At 42.2% G+C, this 21,469-nt stretch overlaps 1 protein-coding gene and 1 long non-coding RNA gene across 6 annotated transcripts in view; one reads left to right on the top strand and one right to left on the bottom strand.

The window, feature by feature from the left end:
* LONRF2 (LON peptidase N-terminal domain and ring finger 2) overlaps positions 1–21,191 on the top strand; it is a 141,386-nt gene extending 120,195 nt beyond the window's left edge. For all 5 annotated transcript variants that reach the window (XM_056555978.1, XM_056555977.1, XM_056555979.1 and 2 more), the window contains 9 exons: positions 4,596–4,751; positions 4,980–5,202; positions 5,422–5,524; positions 8,272–8,386; positions 9,764–9,885; positions 15,380–15,538; positions 16,270–16,432; positions 17,031–17,180; positions 19,922–21,191. In XM_056555978.1, coding sequence (XP_056411953.1) covers positions 4,596–4,751; positions 4,980–5,202; positions 5,422–5,524; positions 8,272–8,386; positions 9,764–9,885; positions 15,380–15,538; positions 16,270–16,432; positions 17,031–17,180; positions 19,922–20,080 — 1,350 coding nt within the window. In that variant the 3' untranslated portion in view covers positions 20,081–21,191. The remainder of the gene's footprint in view (positions 1–4,595; positions 4,752–4,979; positions 5,203–5,421; positions 5,525–8,271; positions 8,387–9,763; positions 9,886–15,379; positions 15,539–16,269; positions 16,433–17,030; positions 17,181–19,921) is intronic.
* LOC130355615 (uncharacterized) overlaps positions 1–21,469 on the bottom strand; it is a 229,786-nt gene that overhangs the window by 29,103 nt on the left and 179,214 nt on the right. The gene's annotated exons all lie outside the window — the stretch shown is intronic.

The following is a 21,469-nucleotide window of genomic DNA, read 5'->3' as shown; positions in this document are numbered from 1 at the left end:
AAAAAAAAGTATGACCCCAAATCAGCATGGCTTTATGAGGGATCGGTCCTGTCAAACTAACCTGATCAGCTTTTATGAGGAGGTGAGCACAAGACTGGACCAGGGGCAATCGCTGGATGTCGTATATCTGGATTTTTCCAAAGCATTTTATACGGTGCCACATAAAAATTTGGTACATAAAATGAGAAGGATTGGGCTGGGGGAGAATGTGTTAAGTGGGTGAGTAACTGGCTCAGTGATAGGAAACAGAGGGTGGTTATTAATGGTACTTATTCTGATTGGGTGACTGTTACTAGTGGGGTACCACAGGGGTCAGTCTTAGGTCCTGTCCTATTTAATATATTCATTAATGACCTTGTAGAGGGGTTGAATAGTAATGTAGCAATCTTTGCAGATGATGCCAAACTCTGTAAAGTGGTCAACACAATAGAGGACAGTGCGCTGTTACAAATGGATCTGGATAGGTTGGAGGTTTGGGCTGGGAAGTGGCAGATGAGGTTCAACACTGATAAATGTAAGGTTATGCACATGGGGAGGAAAAATCTGTCTGGGAGCACACTTGGGACGACTGACATGGAAAAGGACTTGGGAGTCTTAGTTAACCATAAATTTAGCTGTAGATTTAGCTGTAGTGACCAGTGTCAGGCAGCTGCTACCAAGGCTAATAAAATCATGGGGGCATCAATAGGGGCATAGATGCCCACAACAAGGAAATAATTCTACTGCTGTACAAATCACTAGTCAGACCACACATAGAATACTGTGTACAGTACTGGTCACCAGTGTACAAGAAAGATATAGTGGTGCTGGAGAGGGTTCAAAGACGGGCAACCAACCCTAAGCCCGGAAAGACACCAGATAAACATTTTTGGGCAATATCATTACTAAATCAAGATATTAAAATATTTGCAAAAATATTAGCCTCCTGATTAGCCAAATTACTACCTAGTCTCATTCACACAGATCAAGCGGGTTTTGTCCCCTCCAGTCAAACATATTCTAATAATAGAAGAATGTTGGAGGTCTTCCATTACACCACTTCTCCGAATATTCCCTTGTTGGCCCTAGCATTCAACGCCGAGAAGGCGTTTGACCATTTTCGGTGGTCGTTTGCCTTCTCGGTACTACAACACATGGGGTTTGGAGGGTCTATAGTCGCAGCCATAGCTGCCCTATACTATACCGTCTGGGCAGATTTATTTTAATGGAGTGCTCTCTGATAAATTCACCCTTCCTAACAGAACCCGACAAGGGTGTCCCCATTCATCCCTCATTTTTATTCTCGCAATGGAGCCTCTGGCTCAAGCGATCCGAATGGATTATCAAATTACTGGGGTAAATATAGGGGTAAATCACATCTCATCTCCTTATACGCAAACAACGTTTTCCTCTCCCTGACCAACCCAAGCACCACTTTACCAGCAGTTATGTCCCTAATTGATAGATTTGGCTACCTCTCCTAACCAAAGCTCTCCCCTGGGTATGTCTGCATCACTAGTTTCTACCTTGAAATCCCAGTACTCAGTTGACTGGAAAACACAAGGCATCAACTATCTAGGTACTCTATCTAGGTACTACCCTAGCTCCTTCCAATACTCTCCTCCTTAAGTTAAATTATGATTTCCTCCTCGTAGAAATCCAAACTGAACTAACCCGCCTATCCCGCTTTGACATCTCCTGGATAGGTAGGATAGCAACATTCAAGATAATTATACTCCCTAGATTCTTGTATTTATACCGCACCCTACCGATCACTCTTCTGGACAGCTTCTTTACTAGAGAAGAATCTATGCTCTCCAAGTTTGTGTGGGCAGGGAGGAAACATAGAATTGCTCAGTCTAATTTAGTTAGAGACCGGGATGGGGGAGGCTTAGCGTTGCTGGACCTTAGACACTATTGCCTTGTTACTATGGTATCAGGACTACGTGGGTGGCAAAAAGACAAATTAGACATCCCATGGATTCATTTAGAACATTCCCTTTCTTCGCCCTACTCGCCGAAGGACCTGCTCCTCCTCCCTTCCCTTTCTGGGATCTTCCCCCTCACCTATGTCCTACGGTGTCCGCCTCTGTAATAGCATGGAAAAAATACAATGTTATGGCAGGCCAAGATTCTGCTTCCACTATCTAATCTCTTCCTCTTACACTCTTACGCTCCCGAACTTGGATCTCTCTCGATGGTTAGCAAACCGCCTAACCTACATTGGGGACATGTCTGCACAAGGTTCTCTTATAACCTTCCATACATTAAGCTCTCAATATTCACTACCTAACGCAGACTTTTATAAATATCTCCAGATCTGCCACTTGCTGCAGGGGCTCGCACCATCAGAGACTTACCCTATTATATCTTTCTGGCTCCAAGAGAGGCCCAAAACCCCTGTATCATATATCACTACACTCAGATAAATTTCATAAATTCCACTCACTCTGTTCATGGGAAAAAGATCTGGATAAGTCATTCACAACTAGCGCATGGCAAGGAGCATTTCAGATAATCCGCAAACCCCTCAAATGTGTCTCCCACGTTAAAGCTGTTATGAAAACTATTTTGAGATGGTATTACAACCAGATACATTAGCCCTCATATACCCAACTGCATCTAATAAATGTTCGAGAGGCTGCGGATGCAAGGGCTCACTTTTGCACATATTATGGTCCTTTCCCATTGTACAGCCTTATTGGACCGCATGTAGAAAACTTATCCATGATATCCTACGATATCCTACAGCTAGTACTGCTCCTGATCGGAATAGACTCACTACCTACAAAATACAGAGCCCTATTGAGTATCCTATGTGTCATTGTCAAGACAGTTTTGCTCAGAAAATAGAAAACTGCTGATATTCCTGATATACATGAACTACTTTCTGCTATAGAGTTAACATGTTCATATGAGAAAACATTAGCCCTTGGTGATTGCCATTTGCAGGAAAAGTTAGCAAAAGAGCTATGTTGGTTAACATTTCCTCATTAACTGAATTATTTTAGTCTTATGCTCTAGCATTGATTTCCTCGTACACCTTGTGTACCAATTGTTATATGATACATGACCACGCAATGTACTGCTTTATTTACTGGCTGGCTGTTGACCTTTTCTTATCATCAGTGGTATGACTGTATAGTATCATCCATTGTCTGACATCTTCTCAATTTACATGCAATTTATGTAATATGCATACATATTTTGTGTACCCTGTTGGTACATTGTTGAACGTTATAATTTGTCGCCAGATGCTTCTGGTAGATGTTCATACTTGATAAATGTAATAAAAACAAATGTAAAAAAAACTTAGGGGGAAAGAAACACTAAATATTCACAATAAGATTAACGGCTATGAACACCACTGAATACATTTCTGCACCATAATTTGTGTTTATCAGAGTGCCCAAATAATCTTGTCATATGATGTCTTACTGTTTTTTTTTTACTCTATCTATAGGGTTTATCCTCCACCTCTCTACAAATTAAAGGAGAACTCTGGAATAGGAAAATTATCGTCCACACTGCTGGCAATAAAAGAATAAACGGGTACATACCTTCCGTCGTTCCCTCGGTGCCTCCAGTAACTGGCTCCGGCCTCCACCACGATCCTCTTCCTGGTTGCTGGTGGTCGGCGAGTCATACTGCACTCGGCCAATCACTGACCGCAGCGAAGTCGCGACTCGGCAGGGATAGGCTAAGCGGCAGTGTGACGTTTTTGGCCCCGGCAGCAGGTGCCGGTGTAGTGAAGAATTTTGTGTCTTGAAGCGTTCTCACACTGACGCTCAGCCTATCGCCGGCCGAGTCGGGACTTGGCTGTGGCCGGTGATTGGCTGAGCGCAGTATGATTTGCCGACCACCAGCAACAGGGAAGAGGATCGCGGTGGAGGTCGGCGCCGGTTACCAGAGGTACCAGGGGAGCGAAGGAAGGTATGTACCTGTTTATTTTTTTACTGCCGGCAGTATGGACGATAATTTTCCTATTCCGGAGTTCTCCTTTAAGACAAAATACACATGAGGTCAGCTGGACTATTTCTGCTGTATTTCCAGACTGTTACATGCATTTATTTATTTCCAGCATATCTTGTGCCCCAAGTCAATGTGATCATGACTGTATTATATGATTTTCTCAATGATGTTTTTGTTTGTGTCCTGTATCTGTTTATCAAATGCCCTAAATATAGAAATGATTAAGATAAAGAAAACTAATTACAAGCTACTTAAAAAGTCTTGCAGAAATTCGGCTGACGCTTCAGTCAAAAAGCTAGCCTGTTACTCTACTTTCTGCCATTTGTCTCCTACTCTGCTCTAACATACAGTTAATAGGTTAGCCAGAAGTAAAGACAAATACAGTACAAGGTAGTGTGAACGCAGAATCAGACTACACAGTTTGTTGTCTGTTGCCATAGAGATTCATAATCTGCATAGAAGAAAACCGAGAAAAAAAAATCTATGCAGAGTTGACATGTCAAGAGAATAACTTTTGTTTGTGAAGATAGGCGTAGTTTCTAACTTTTTCACATTGTAAAATAAAAAATGTCCTTATAAATAAAACTTAACATGTTTTTTTAATTGGATGCAACCTAAATAATTTCTATTGTCTTTTCTCTCAGATTATGTGTGAAATGCTGTTTCCTGCCTTTGAGAATGTGCAGGCCAGTTTTACAGCCCGTGCCCCAGCTCCATATACTAGACTAAAGCCGCTCACTTTGAATAGTTCAAATAGCTCTCCTTCGGTAGATGATGTATCTTTGCCAGGAGGCTCAAAGGTAAAATTACTGACTTTTTATTTCCATCATCCAACATTGCTTATTTATTTCCATTTTTTACTGTCCACTAGAGCTTACAGTCTAGTATGAGTTTCATCGCAAGGCAGGTCACACTCAACCTGTCCATCTTAATCATTTAGGGTTTAGTATTTTCTATGGCTCGTGACTGTGGACTGGTAAGAGATACATGAGTTAATGTGGACAGTAACAGGTTTGTCTTGTTTACAGGACTCTGCCTTCAGACTAACCAAAGCCTCGTTTCCAAAATCCGATCCGTTTCAAGTGAAAAATGTTGACTGTCCTGATATATGTGAGAGGTCAGATGACAAAGCAACAAAGACCCTTGGAAGTGTCCTCTCATGCCTTCCTGGGGTTGGTGTGAAGAGAAAACATGCCAGCACCTCTGAAGATATTCACAATATTGCGCTCCCTGCCAAAGTTTTCAGGAATGGTAAGTAAGAGAAATATCTTTTGAGTATTCTGTCACAAAGTTTATCATGGGTCACGTTATAATATACCAGAATGTTTTATATCGAATCAACAAATGTCAGTACTAAACCATTTAAAAAATGCCACACCCAGAATTTACATACGAGAATATGTTACAAATGATTTAGTTTAAAATAAATAAACAAACCCATTGTTTCTTAACTCTCTGTTTACTCCACAGATGCTGAACCCCAGTTGGAAGAGCCTACCTCACCCTTAGCAGTTAGAAAGATCCCCAAAGATTTGGTGGATTCTTCAGATTTTGAGTGTTCTCTTTGCATGAGGTAACATTTCTTAAATCCTGTAGCAGTGTCTTTAATACAGACAAAAGGTTTGCCCCCAAACCTAAGTCCTAAAATTTACCTGGCCTTGTGTTTGTAATGTGACAAATTTGATTTTAGCCATTTACTGTGCTATTGAGTTGTTTTTTGTGTTTCTCTTTATATTCTTCTCTCTGAAATGTTCTCTCCGAGGCAGAGAGAGAAAGTGGTCATATAACTGCAGAGTACCATGATTCTGCATTTGCCATGAGCTCTGCCTATATCTAGCTTTCATGTTCATGAGCAAACCCCTATGGTGTAATGCAGGTGTTGTGAATGTATGGTCATTGACAAGGCAAGCTTTGTCTGTGGATAAACTGGTTGGCTAGGGACAGAGAGGTAATGGAAAAAGGAGAACAACCCTTTTAATATATTGATTGTACTGGATAGTCACTTGTTACACTGTGGACACTTTTTCAGTGCCCCTTTGGTCAGAACACAAGATTAGGGAACTGAGAGAATAAAAATTATATTCCAGCCCCTCCAGCATAAAACTGCCCAGGGGCAGGAGAGATAAAACAAAAATACCCTTCTATTCACTCTTGATCCAACACTGATGCCTCTCTGGACTATCTTAGGGAAGTGCCCTGATAACATCCCAGATCCTGCAGCTAGTCACAAGAATGGCCCTCATTTACTATTCTAAACCCGACTTGTTTTGTCGTTTTTTTTGTCGCATCTTTGTCTTTGACACGATGCAACATTTTTTCCCAACGGACACGATTTGGATTCTCCCAACCCCAAAAAAGGGGCGTAACCCGACATTTCTGAGCTTTCCCACGTATTTATAAAGCTTTCCAACCCCAATTTGTTGAATTATTGTGGATTTTTTCCCTACAACTCAGAGGAGTTGGAAATCAAGCCCAAAAAAACGCACGTGCGACAAACAAAATGCGACATAATAATAAATACCAGGGGGAAAAAGCAATCGGGTAGGAAAGCAAGATAGACTTACAACCCGATTTTCTAAGTAAATGAGGGCCATTGTCTTCCAACCACTTTCTCTGTCCTCTGGAGCAACAACAGTGCTGGACCTGTAGTGGGCAAAGAGTAGAGTATGGTTTTATTTTGTTATTTTCTGTTTATCCTGCCATTGCCTGCCCCTGAGCTATTTTGACAGGGTACGGTAAAGTGACTTATATTAGGCTGCATTCACACCACGTTTGGTACATACGGGTGCCGGATCCGGCGGGGGGAGGGGCAACCTGTCCAAAACCGCATACGGGTCAAAACTGAGCCGACCGGAGTCACCGTTTGACTCCGGTCGGATCATTAAAGTAAATGGAGTCACGGGCTGATCCGGCTGGGGTACGGGAGCGCCTGGTTTGCCCCTCCCCCTGCCGAATCCGGCACCCGTATGTACAAAACTGACACTCTATACCAGTGGTCTTCAACCTCCAGATGTTGCAAAACTACAACTCCCAGCATGCCCGGACAGCCGCTGGCTGTCCGGGCATGCTGGGAGTTGTAGTTTTGCAACATCTGGAGGTCCGCAGGTTGAAGACCACTGCTCTATACTGTATCCCTATGCCCGGGCTTGAAAAGGTAAACAAAATAAACTTTAACTCGCCTTCCCCGTCGGTCCGGACCAGCTTCCTAGGGAATGGAACATCGGAAAGCCGTCAGCCTATCACCGGGCGCAGCGATGTTCCGCCTCCGCCGGTGACAGGTTGAGTGCACTGTCATGTAAGAAGCCGGTAGAGTATGGTTTTATTTTGTTATTTTCTGTTTATCCTGCCATTGCCTGCCCCTGAGCTATTTTGACAAAGGGTACGGTAAAGTGACTTATATTAGGCTGCATTCACACCACGTTTGGTACATACGGGTGCCAGATCCGGCGGGGGGAGGGGCAACCTGTCCAAAACCGCATACGGGTCAAAACTGAGCCGACCGGAGTCTCCGTTTGACTCCAGTCGGATCATTAAAGTAAATGGAGTCACGGGCTGATCCGGCTGGGGTACGGGAGCGCCCGGTTTGCCCCTCCCCCTGCCGGATCCAGCACCCGTATGAACAAAACGTGATGTGAATGCAGCCTAAGTTAGTATATTTACAATCTTTTTATTTTTTTTTTCTAATTTCCCAGGAGTTATTTATAAAACTGGACAACCTCTTTATTATTACAAAGCTCCAATGATAATATTAATAAAAAGTGTTTAGGACATTTTGTATTATTGCAAATAACTTTTGAACAGAGTATAAAGTAGCTAAAGTAATGCAACATCAGTGGACTGATGACAATCTACTGTGGACAATACGCTAGGACAGTGGTCTCCAACCTGCGGACCTCCAGATGTTGCAAAATTACAACTCCCAGCATGCCCGGACAGCCGTTGGCTGTCCGGGCATGCTGGGAGTTGTAGTTTTGCAAGAAGTTCTAGTAAAGAAGAAAACATTGAATAAATCCTGCTTTTTATAGAACTATCTGTTCCTGCTGAAGCAACAGCACCACCATCTGATAGAAAGTAGATACAGTCTCTTTAGATACAGTCAGTGTTAAATAACGCAGCAGGCTTTTCTGTGTCATGTTGTTACTGGGGAGATAATCAGAGAAGAGAAAATCAAAATAGAGATTAGTCTAATGTAGGCCAATCCTTTTCTATGACAATAAAGACATGCCTTTGGTATACAGTATTACTGGTGCAAATGTAAGTTGTCAGTGATCCATGTGTAAATATATTGCATGTTAATGTGATATATCCTTCCTTATTCAGGTTATTTTATGAGCCTGCAGCCCCGCCATGTGGGCACACGTTCTGCCTCAAATGCCTTGAGCGTTGCTTGGACCACAATCCTCACTGTCCCCTCTGCAAAGAAAACTTGTCACAGGTGAGTATATCATCAGTAAAGGTGTTGTTTAGTGAGGGCAACTAAGCAATACTCCATTGTAGGGCTGGGTGGTATACCGCTTCATACCGAATACCAACATTTTTTTGCTGCACGATATGAATTTTAACCCATACCGCAAAGCCGGTTTGGCCCCACCCCCTCGGATATGAATTGTCAGCCCAGCGCTGCGCAGTCCCCACATCCGGAAACTAATCATATGTGACCCGCGAGTGGTGTTCTGCCTCCCCCCCCCCGACCCCCCCCAATTATTAGCCCAGCGCTGCGCTGTCCCCATCGGGGTACTACTCACATATGTCACCCGCATGCCCTCCTCGTCCTCCTGTTTGTTATGGCCGCCGGAACTGATACTCTATACCAGTGGTCTTCAACCTCCAGATGTTGCAAAACTACAACTCCAAGTATGCCCGGACAGCCGTTGGCTGTCCGGGCATGCTGGGAGTTATAGTTTTGCAACATCTGGAGGTCCACAGGTTGAAGACCACTGCTCTATACTGTATCCCTATGCCCGGGCTTCAAAAGGTAAACAAAATAAACTTTAACTCGCCTTCCCCGTCGGTCCGGACCAGCTTCCTAGGGAATGGAACATCAGAAAGCCGTCAGCCTATCACCGGGCGCAGCGATGTTCCGCCTCCGCTGGTGACAGGTTGAGTGCACTGTCATGTAAGAAGCCGGCTTCTTACATGACAGTGGGCTCAGCCTATCACCGGCCGAGGCGGAACATCGCTGCGGCCGGTGATAGGCTGACGGCTTTCCGACGTTCATGTCCCCAGGAAGAGCGCCGGAGGCCTGCAACAAACAGGAGGACGAGGAAGGCAGCGCTTGCGGGTGACGTGAGTAGTACCCTGATGGGGGGGGGAATACCGTTATATACCGTGGAACCGCCGTAAGTTACCAAAATACCGCGATACACATGTTTGGCCATACTGCCCAGCCCTACTCCATTGTAGTTGTATACTGAACAAACTGCAATACAGCAGTATTAACGGTGTGTTTCGAAACTACTATGGCCCCAGTTTTATCAAACTGGGAGAGAGAAAAAATAGAGGGATTTTCCCACAGCAGCCAATCACAGCTCAGCTTTCACTTTTCCAGAGCTTGTTAGCTGAGCTGTGATTGGCTGCTGTTGAAAAATCCCTCTATTTTTTTCTCTCACACAGTTTGATAAGTCTGGGCCTATATTCTTAGAGTTAGTTTTTTTTTTCTTTGGTAAATCATGCTTTCTTTGGTAAATCATCAGCAGACCATTGAACAGTCCTGGGAAACCTTAGTTTCTGATGGGTTGTATAGCTGGTGTACCGCAGTTTTCCTACATGGATGTTATCGCTAGAGCTATAATTTCTGCATTTTTTCATCTAGTACCTCGCAAGCAGAGCTTACAAAAAGACGTTTCTGACAGAAGAGCTAATTATACGTTACCTACCAGAAGAGCTAAGTGAGCGAAAGAAACTATATGAGGAGGAGATGAAGGAGCTATCAAAGTAAGTTGTCATATTGTAATTGAACAAAGATGATCTGTGACATTGCCTAATAGCTTTTATTCAAACGTTTAACCCCTTAAGGACATGCGCCGTAAATGTACGGCGCTGCTAACTGACAATTAGCGCACAGCGCTGTACATTTACAACGCTGCATTCCGTGATCATCGTATCTCCGGCCATGGTGATCAGGCCAGGATGGCTGCCATCCCGACATATCGCCCAGCGGGGTTCTGAGAGCCTCCTCATCGGCGATCGCCGTGATTCGGCTGCCAGTTCAGACCGGCAAATCAGTGTTTCCGGCCCAATCCGGTCTCTGGTGACCCGGTATATCAGGGTAATTGGTGCTGTCTGAGACAGCGCCAATCACCCTGAAGTATAGGAGTGGGGTGGCAGGGGTGCCACCTCCTCCTATCCCCTACCATTGGTCGGTTAGGACTGACCGACCAATGGTAGATGGGGGGGTCGGGGGGGGTTTAATAGTTAATCCCCCACTCTGCCCGGACTACCAAAGGTGGGCAGAGCAGGGGGATTTGTGGGCGGCTGTTACCGGGCAGCGATCGGCAGGCAGCAGGCGGCGGTTACTGGGCGAGGATCACTGCTCCGGTGCGGCGACTCCTGTCCAGTGGCGATTGCTGGTAAGTATGCTAGGGGTTGCAAAACTACAACTCCCATAATGCCCAGACATGGCTGTCTGGGCATGCTGGAAGTTATAGTTTTGCAACATTTGGAGGGCCACAGTTTGGAGACCACTGTGCAGTGGTCTCCAAATTGTGCCTTTCCATATGTTGTAAAACTAAAACTCTCAGTATGCCCAGACAGTCCAGGCATGCTGGCAGTTGTAGTTCTGTAACATCTGTCCCTTTAGAAGTTGCAGAAATACAACTCCCAGCATGCCTGGAGAGTCTCGGCATGCTGGGAGTTGTAGTTTTACAACATCTGGAAGGGCACAGTTTGGAGACCACTATACAGTGGTACCCAAACTGTAACCCTCCAGATGTTGCAAAACTATAATTCATAGCATGCCTAGACAGTCAGGCATGCTGGGAGTTGTAGTCCAGTAACATCTGGCCCTTCAGATGTTGCCGAACTACAACTCCCAGCATTCCTGGGCATACTTGCAGTTGAAGTTTTGCAACATCTAAAAAAAGGCCACAGTTTGGAGACCACTACACAGGGTACATTCACACAAGCAGGGGTTTTCAGTGAGTTTCCACCTTTAAGTTTGAGCTGCGCCAAATTTTCCGATGCAGCTCAAACTCCAGCGGGAAACTCACTGCCCGTATGACTATATCGTAAAAACACTACACAAAATAAAAAGTAAAACACTACATATGCACATACCCCTACACAGTTATTCTCCACCCCCCCCCCCAATAAAAATTAGAAACGTCTTGTACGTCACGGTTTCCAAAACGGATCCTCCAGCTGTTGCAAAATAACAACTCTTACTATTGCTGGACAGAGCCATTGACTGTCCAGGCATGTTGGGAGGTTTGCAACAGCTGGAGGCACCCTGCTTGGGGAACACTGTCTTAGGGTATTTGTGGTAGCGGAGGCATGCGTAATGCTTGCATCCAGGTCCACCCCTATGAAACTTCCTAATTTAGGCATCAAATGGGCACGGCGCTCTCTCTCACTCTGGAGACCATGGGGTATTTCCGTACTCGGGAGAAATTGCGCTACAAATTTTGTGGGGCTTTTTCTCCTTTTACCCCTTATGAAAAGGTAAAGTTGGGGTCTACACCAGCATTTTAGTGTAAATTATAATTTTTTTTTTTACACTAACATACTGGTGTTGCCCGATACTTTTTGTTTTCATAAGAGGTAAAAGGAAAAAAGACCTGCAAAAATTGTAACACAATTTCTCCCGAGTATGAAAATACCCCATATGTGGACATAAATTGTTCTGCAGGCGCATAACAGGCCTCAGGATTGAGAGCATACCATGTACATTTGAGACATAAACTGGTGATTTGCACAGGGGTGGAATCGCTAGTTACAGCGATTCTGATGTAAACGCAAAAAAAAACACCAACATGTTACCCCATTTTGGAAACTGCATCACTCGCGGAACATAACAAGGGGGTTATAGTGATCCTTAACACCCCACCGTTGTTTGACGAATTTTCATTCAAGTTGGACATGAAAATAAAAAAAAATGTTGTGTTACCCCAAATTTTTCATTTTCACCTGCGGTAATAAGAAAAAAAGCCCCCCAAAATTTGTAACACTATTTCTTCTGAGTATGGAAATACCCCAAATGTGGATGTAAAGTGCTTTGCGGGCACACTACAGGGCTCAGAAGAGAAGGAGCGCCATTGGGCTTTTGGTGCACCCAAAGAACACTTTACATCCATATATGAGGTATTTCCTTACTCAAGAGAAATGGGGTTACAAATTTTTTGGGGACATTTTCACGTATTACCCCTTGTGAAAAGGAAAAATTTGGGGTAACATCTGCATTTTAGTGAAAATAATAAAAATTTTCATTTTCACGTCCATTTTAAATCAAAGTTCGTCAATCACATGGGGTGTTAAAGCTCAATATACCCTACAAGAACATGTTAGCGTAAAAAATGAAGATTTTGAATTTTTGCCTCCATTTTTCTGCTTTTCCTGTGAAACACCTAAAGGGTTAACAAACTTTATGAATGTAATTTTGAATACTTTGAGGGTGCAGTTTCTATAATGGGGTCATTTATTGGGAATTTCTCACAGAAAGACCCCTCAAATCCACTTCAAACTTAACTGGCCCCTGAAAAATTCAGATTTAGAATTTTTCGTGAAAATGTGGAAAATTGCTGCTATACTTTGAAGTCCTCTAATGGATTCAAAAAGTAAGAACATGTCAATTTTATGATGCAAACATAAAGTAGACATATTGTATGTGTGAATTAATATATCATTTATTTGGGATGTCCATTTTCCTTACAAGCAGAGAGTTTCAAAGTTCAAACAATGCAAAATTTTCAAATTTTTCATGAAATTTTGGAATTTCACCAAGAATTGATGCAAGTATTGACAAAAATGTACCACTAACATAAAGTAGAATATGTCACAAAAAAAAGAACTGTCTCTGAATCAAATTCATAAGTTAAAGCATCCCAGAGTTATTCATTCTTAAAGTTACAGTGGTCAGATTTGCAAAAAAACATCTGCGCCCTGAAGGTCAAAATGTGCTGCGTCCTTAAGGGGTTAATCATATTTCAATAAATCATGTGACCACTGTGGGATTCAGGATCTCTTTGCTGACAAGGGCAGTTGCTATGTTTTTGCAGTGCGTAAAGTGATAAGGGAATGTTTTCTCTTGCGATCTGTCTGTGTAGAAAGGGCAAAAAATCATATACTTCTTTCCCCTTCACTCAAAAACAGTAGGTGAGCTCTTCTTGAAGTCAATAAGAGATGAATATGGAAGAGTTTTCCTAACTTTTGAACACTGTTTACCAATTTATAACTATATATATATATATATATATATATATATATATAATTGTCAAAAAACATTAGAGGCACTGTCATTATGAAAAATGTTTTATATATTGTAGTACTACTGATAAGATGACTTTTTTTTTAAATCTACATTTATTTAAAAAAATGTCAATTTTACTAAAAATCAAAAATTATAATAGCTACCACTAGGGGTCATCTGTCTTTATGCAAACTACTCTGTATTTTTCAGCATACTGGATACCGGCGATAAAGTGTGTTGGTATCCAGTATAGGCAATCACCATTGCACCACTACAGCCTTGAGCTGTTCCTAAACTAGTGTAATTTTACAACAGCTGTGGAAACAATCTTTGTAAAACTCTGTTTTAGAGCTGTGTATCTCCATCTGTGTGCCTCCAGCTCTTGCAAAACTACAGACAAAAGGATGTGTGGGCATGCTGGGAGTTGTACTTTTGCAAAGCTAAAGGCAGCACTGCTCTAACACAGTGCTTTATAAACACTGCAGTTCCAGCTTTTGCAGTGCAAAACTACAACTCCCAGCATGCTTGAACAGACAAAGCTTTTTCTGACTCCTGAATGACAAAGAAGTTGATCAGACATTCAGGAGTCTGTGAAAAGCTGAATGACACACAAAGGGACAGGTATGTTGATTAGCATCCAGCTTTACTAGGAACAGATAGAAAATGTATGAATAAAAACTACTGTGCAGTGATTTGCAGACTGCCAGGCTGCTCCCAGACTCAGAGCAGATAGTTATCCACAGTGAGGGAGAGAGATGGACACACCCCCTCCACAAGGAAAGAACAAAAAGCAAGTGAGCAACATATAAATGCTATTTGTTAGGGATATATAGGTCCTTTTTTTGCACTATGACAGGTATGCTTTAAGCTAATACATTGCATAAGAAACCCTGTGCTTAACCTGAGTTAGAGTATTTCGTAGGCCATTGTTTGCAATACATTTGCAATTATTTTCACTACTAACCAAAAGATTTGTGAATGCAGTCCTATCCTATAATACAAGCTGTAACTTGGGATCAGTACTATATAATTAGGGAAATATATTTACAAAACTGATTAACATTTTCTGTTAGTATGGGGTTCACAGACGCTAGGGTAGACTTAAATAATATTCAATTCTGTCTAATTGTGGCCGCAGTACTACAGTGCCCACATCTATGTCACAATCTGGCACACTTCGAGATTGAATGCAGTCAGTCTGTATGACCTATTCATTCTACAGCAAAGGATATTACCATGTTTATTTGTTTTCTCGGTCTCCTGATAATACAGGCAATAGCATAGCGCCACCTTCTTTAGATCTATGCCTGTGACACATCCTTCTACAATGTAATTGTGACATGTAAAAAAAGGCCAAGACAATACAGTTGTATGTGTATAACCTGCTAAACCTACTAACTGTACTACCAGCAGCAAAATAAAACAAAATGTTCTCTGTTAACAAAAACATTTTTCACACACTGTTTTGTTTTTTAAAGGGAACCTGTCAGGTCACTGGTTCTAACACACTGACCCCAGATCAAAAGAACAGCAGTCTAAGAGCGTTTACAGTCAGCTTGCCATGTCCCCTGCCCGCAGGGCTTCTTTCTGCACTCAGGTTGGCAGTCACCACTATCTGGTTGTACAGTCACAGTAAGCGGTTACTGACAGATGACCGTGCCCCTTCCTACCTATTTTCGTCTGGCAGCGATTAAACTTAGTTTCTCAGCTCTCTTAGGCATCGCACAGAGCTGAGAAGAACAGTGTTGGAAGGTTCTGGGACTGGTGTTTGCAGCACCAGGGACCTGAAAAGTTGTCTTTGGCTTTAGTCCTTTAGTGCCTCCTTGTCCATCCCATGTGTAGCAGCCCACAGTTTTGGGTATAGATACGTATAGTCAGAGATGAGGTATAGTATTAATAGTTAGGCATACACGTATTATTTCAGTATAATTTTTAGTAGAAATATATCTGTGACAATATTCTGATTCTGTGCAGAGATGAACAGCAATATATCACGTTGATGAGTGTGTTTCTATCTCCAAACAGCTTGAATAAAGATGTTCCAATATTTGTGTGCACTATGGCCTTCCCAACAATTCCTTGCCCCCTGCATGTGTTCGAGCCTCGGTATCGTCTAATGATCAGAAGAAGCATAGAGACTGGAACAAAGCAGTTTGGAATGTGCATCGCTGATGAACTCAAAGGGTGTGTATATAGGAAAGATTGCTTCTGGAGTTATGATGGGAATACAACACTGAAATCTTGTTACTGAGATGATATAGACAATAACTTATGTTTTCATATAGTTGTGTATATCATGTAACCTGAAAATTGGGGGTATAGCTACTGACAAAACAATTTAAAAACAATGTTTTTCATATCAACTGGCTCCAGAAAGTTAAACAGATATGTAAATTACTTCTATTAAAAAATCTTAATCCTTCCAGTATCCGCTTCTGAAGTTAAATTGTTCTTTCCAGTCTGACCACAGTGCTCTCTTCTGACACCTCTGTCTGTCTCAGGAACTGTCCAGAGTAGGAGAGGTTTGCTATGGGGATTTGCTCCTACTCTGGACAGTTCCTGAGACAGACAGAGATGTCAGCAGAGACCACTGTTTTAGACAGAAAAGAACAACTCAACTTCAGCAGTTGTTAAGTATTGGATTAAGATTTTTTTTTAATAGAAGTAATTTACAAATCTGTTTAACTTTCTGGAGCCAGGTAATATGAAAAAAAAAAATGTTTTTCACCGGAATACCCCTTTAACATCTAATTGTTAGTTATAACCAGGTGAAGCGTGCAGTAGCACACTTCACTCCTTGGTTCAGAAATGAATGCAGGAGATGGACTCCATAGACTATAATAGAGCCGTTTTCTGTAAACCGTCGGATAGCTCATCGAGTCAGGGAGTCATTTCAAGTCATTTCTTTATTTCAGATTTGCAGATTATGGTTGCATGTTACAAGTGAGAGATGTCAAGTTTTTCCCTGATGGTCGTTCAGTAGTCGATACAATAGGACTGAGCAGATTCAAGGTCTTGAGCCATGGACAAAGAGATGGATACAACACTGCAAATATTGAATATCTTGAAGATAAAAAGGTATTAAAAATAAAACTGGAAAATAGTTGTGTGTTAAATCGGCAAGAGTCCAATATTTTTCAAGAACATATAAATATGGGAGGAGATTTATGAATCTTTCTAATACTTAGATTCTCTTTGTTGCCCATAGAAACCAACCACTTTTATTTCTTATATTGCTTTGTAAAAATGAGATCTTCGACCTCATTGTTTACTATGGGCAATGGAGAGAATCTTTCTATAAGCCATCTTAATAAATCTCCCCCTTAGGGTAGGGTCACATGTGCCGTATTTTGCTGGGTAGTTGCTGCTGCGTATTTTTCTTCTCATTGACTTCAAAGGGTAGGAAAATACGCAGCAGCAAAATATGGCACCTGTAACTCTACCCTTAATGAAATTCTACTGAGTATCCTAAAGTATTTTAAGATCCTTTTACTCATGAAGTGGAGATAGGAGATTCCAAGTTTTTTTTGGAATGACATTACCTGGACAATATAATTAATAAACTTTTTATTTTGATGTTGTAAAAGTAAAAACATGGATATGGATCGCTCCATTGTATGCATTGTAGTTCTTTGGTATATTCAGTAAAAATAATTTCCCATCACTTTTCCTACAGGTTGAAGGACAAGACTATGAAGAGCTTCTCCTATTACACAATTCTGTGTATGATCAAGCCTTGGCCTGGTTTTCCTCTCTAAAGGACAATCTGAGGGCACAAATTCTTAACCATTTTGGGCCAATGCCAAGCAAAGATCCAGATCTTCAGGTGAGATATTAGTACTGGGCACATAAAAGGCCCATGAGTCCTAGCACTGTGACTTAGATCATAGCTTTTCTAAATGGAATGTATGCACATCTTCAATTCTAACAGTTTCTCATAATGCTGATTTTAAGTTCTGTGCTTTAGGGACAAATGAGAAACGTGCAAATTGTTCCTTTTTTTCCTATGTTTTACAAACTGAAACAAATGATTAACCCCTTAAGGACCAGGGTTTTTTCCGTTTTTGCACTTTCATTTTTCCTCCTTACATTTAAAAAATCATAACTCTTTCATATTTGCACCTAAAATTCCATAGTATGGCTTATTTTTTGCGCCATCAGTCATTTTACCCAAAAATCTATGGCAAAACAGAAAAAAAAAAATCATTGTGAGACAAAATGTAAAATAAAACGAAATTTTGTAAATTTTGGGGGCTTCTGTTTCTACACAGTAAATTTTTGGGTAAAAATTACACATTCTCTTTAATCTGTAGGTCCATACAATTAAAATGATACCCTACTTTTATAGGTTTGATTTTGTCGTACTTCTGAAAAAAAATCATAACTACATGCAGGAAAATGTATACGTTTAAAATTGTCATCTTCTGACCCCTATAATTTTTAATTTTCTGCGTACGGGCAGTATGAGTGCTCATTTTTTGCGCCGTGATCTGAAGTTTTATCAGTTCCATTTTTGTATTGATCGGACTTGTTGATCGCTTTTTATTCATTTTTTCATGATATAAAAAGTGACCAAAAATACACTATTTTGGACTTTTGAATTTTTTTGCGCGTACGCCATTGACTCTGCAGTTTAATTAACCCCTTAAGGACCAAGGACGTATCAGTACGTCCTTGGTCCCGCTCCTGTGATATAACGCGGGGTCCCACAGTGACCCCGCATCATATCACGGCGGGCCCGGCATCATAGTGAAGCCGGGACCCGCCGTTAATAGCGCGCGGCACTGATCGCGGTGCCGCACGCTATTAACCCTTTAGCCGCGCGCTCAAAGCTGAGCCACGCGGCTAAAGTGAAAGTAAAAACTGCCAGTTAGCTCAGTGGGCTGTTCGGGATCGCCGCGGCAAAATCGCGGCATCCCGAACAGCTTACAGGACAGCTGGTGGGTCCCTACCTGCCTCCTCGCTGAGAAAAGTGGGGTGATTCAAACTTTTAATAGGGGAGGTGTTAAATGATCTTTATTCACTTTTTTTTTGCAATGTTATAGCTCCCATAGGGACCTATAACACTGCACACATTGATCTTTTACATTGATCACTGGTTTCTCATAGGAAACCAGTGATCAATGATTCTGCCGCTTGACTGCTCATGCCTGGATCTCAGGCACTGAGCAGTCATTCGGTGATCGGACACCAGGAGGCAAGGTAGGAGACCTTCCTCGTGACCCACAGCTGTTCGGGATGCTGCGATTTTGCTGCGGACATCACGAACAGCCCCCTGGCCCTGCGTCATAGAAAGGGAAAGGACTCGGGATGTACCAGTACGTCCTTGGTCCTTAAGAGGTTAAAAGCATCTGAAGTCTGTGAAGGACCAGGTTGTACCTTTAGTATGACTTGATGCAATTAATTGTCTGAACTATACAACCGCTTTATATTATTCGTAACTGCATCTTTGAGCCACTGAGGTGGTGTTTTCCAACCAGTGTGCCTCCAGCTGTTGCCAAACTACAACAAAGATTTTATCACAACTGTTAGACGTTGTGGTGGAGTTCTGTACTTTTTTTCCTCACCTACCCGTTATAAAAGTACTGCCTTTTCTGGTCCTATATATGAGAAAACTATTAACAAAACTTCACATTTACTATTAACTCGTTTAGAACTGACATTTATGACTAAAACCAATATCCTTTTTATTCAAAGCCATTTCTGTTTGACAGAGGTAAATGCCAATACAAAGTGAGACACTTAACCTGGTGGATTCAGTACGTCTATGTATTATATAAATGGCCATTAAAGGGGTTATCCAGGATTAGACAAAACATTACTTAGTCTTTCTTCCAAAAACAGCACCTCTCAGTTTGTGTGGTATTGCAAGTAAGTTTCAATAAAATAAATGGAGCCAATGTGTAATAAGAACCTGAAAAGTGGAGCTGTTTTTTGAAGAAAGGAATCATGTTTTTCTAACCCTGTAATAATCTTTTTAAATTCAGTTGGAGCCTAACAGCAAGTGTTCACTTTGCCGGCAGTGGGAAGCTTCAGGATCTGCTCCCTGATAAGGCAATCGCTGAACAGGGCTCGATAAAAGTATACAACTACTTTAACCGATACAGTGTTAGGGTATGTTCACACTACAGAGTGTGAACGGAATCTCCGCTCGCTGAATTCAGCGAGCGGAGATTCAGACTGGCAGCCGGCGGCGGAAGGACTGTGCGGCACTGTGCCGTCACCATTGACGGCTATGCAGTGCTCGTGGACTTCCGCGCAAAGAATGAACATGTTCTTTCTTTGCGCAGAACAATTTCAGCAGCGGAATTGTCCGCCGCTGAAATTCCGCAGTGTGAACGGGTCTCGCAGAGACCCATTCACACTAATGTTAAGTTCACACTGCGGAATTCCGTGGGGAACTCCGTAGTGTGAACATACCCTTATGCAGTACTTTTACACACTGTTTTGACTGATAGGGTTTTATTATAAAACATTTTTAAATATTAGGCAGCTATTTTTTTTTTTTAAATAACTAAATGTAAAATAATTAACAAAAATGTGTTTTTGTTTGTTTTTTCATTTCAGTCTAGCCCAAGTGGGCCAGCCTGGTGTTGGTGGATGCTGGCAGTGCTGCCCCTAGAAAACAAGGCTCAGCTTACAATCCTGGCTATGACATCTTTGAAGGATCGCCTGCAGGCCATAAGACGGGTTTTATTTTTTGTTACTCGTAAAAGACCCAGATGACAGCATTTTTTCCCCATCTGATGTCATGACTTCATTTTATTATTATTATATTTTTATTTTATTTTAAGAAAACCCTTTTTTTTCTCTGCACTGAGGGACACTTTATTCATTGTCTTGGAATTAATCTGAACTCTTTCTGTGGAAATACCATCCAGTGAATGAACAACATTGCTACCTGGTTTATCTTGCCTCCGTGCACTCTGCTGGTGTTTGCTTATCATCAGATGATCATTTGATGGCTACCAATCACCTAGAGTGCCTTTTTTATGGACAAAAATGAGATCCTGCTATTTACTTGTTGTCTATGTACTTTCACATTTTGCTGCATTTTCAATTGTATTGTTAAATATACAGTATGTATATACATAAACTAAGAGTGGGAGAGACCAGACAGTGGCCAATATACAGCTTTGTGCCATGCACTTAACCATAACAACAATGAACCCATTTTATCCTAGGTAAATTAGAAAAACATTTAGAATTTACAATTACTTAAATGAGTATTCTCAAATTTAATACCGACAATACCCCTTCTATATACTGCAGCAACTTTAATATACGCTATTGTAGCTGCAATAACCGTGGCTGCTGGCACCAGACTTATGTCTGAAAAACGCGGGTCCCGCTTTTACCTTTACCTAACAGCAAGCCACCATCACTCAAGATTCCCCAATAACTACAGAGGGCACCTGGACTTAACGCTGCCTAAAATGGCAACTCCAAGTGCTTTCTGCAAGGATCGAACACATGCGGCAGCTGCAGGCTCTTACCATGTGAGAACGTTCTAAGGACTGCTGTATTTTAGCAGTATGGTTTAGACTAGGGATTGGCCGATATTATCGGCCGATAATCACGATTTTTGACATTATCGGTATCGGCAATTACCTTGCCGATAATGCTCCGCCCCAAGACCCCAGCCGCTGCTGCATTGCCTCCCCCATCCCCCGTTTTATAATTACCTGTTCCCGGGGTCCACGCTACTTCTGTCTGTGAAGTCCTGCGCTATTGCTGTGTGCTACGCTGCGCAATGACGAGTGACTTCCTCAATGCGACATCACCGTCAGTGCGCACAGTGACAGCTCAGGACGCCGCTGGAGCCAGAAGTAGCGTGGACCCCGGGAACAGGTAATTATAAAACCGGGGATGGGGGAGGCAATGGGGAAGCGGCGGTGGTTGGACCAGGGAGGACCCCAGGACAGGAAGGGGGAGAGAAGCAGGTGGCGGTGGTCTCTGCCCCCGCAAAAGCCGCTGCTGTTCATTAATTTAAAGTGCCCGCTTTAAATCATTGATCTTCTGCGGGGCCGGAGGGGGGGGGGGGAATAGCCGATAACTTATACCAATATTCCGGTATAAGTTATCGGCTATCAGTCTCAAAGTTCACCTATTATC

The sequence above is a fragment of the Hyla sarda genome, chromosome 2, assembly GCF_029499605.1.
Source record: "Hyla sarda isolate aHylSar1 chromosome 2, aHylSar1.hap1, whole genome shotgun sequence".
Lineage (NCBI taxonomy): Eukaryota > Metazoa > Chordata > Amphibia > Anura > Hylidae > Hyla > Hyla sarda.
The sequence above is the reverse complement of the archived record's forward strand: the minus strand, read 5'-3'. Positions and strand labels throughout refer to the sequence as shown.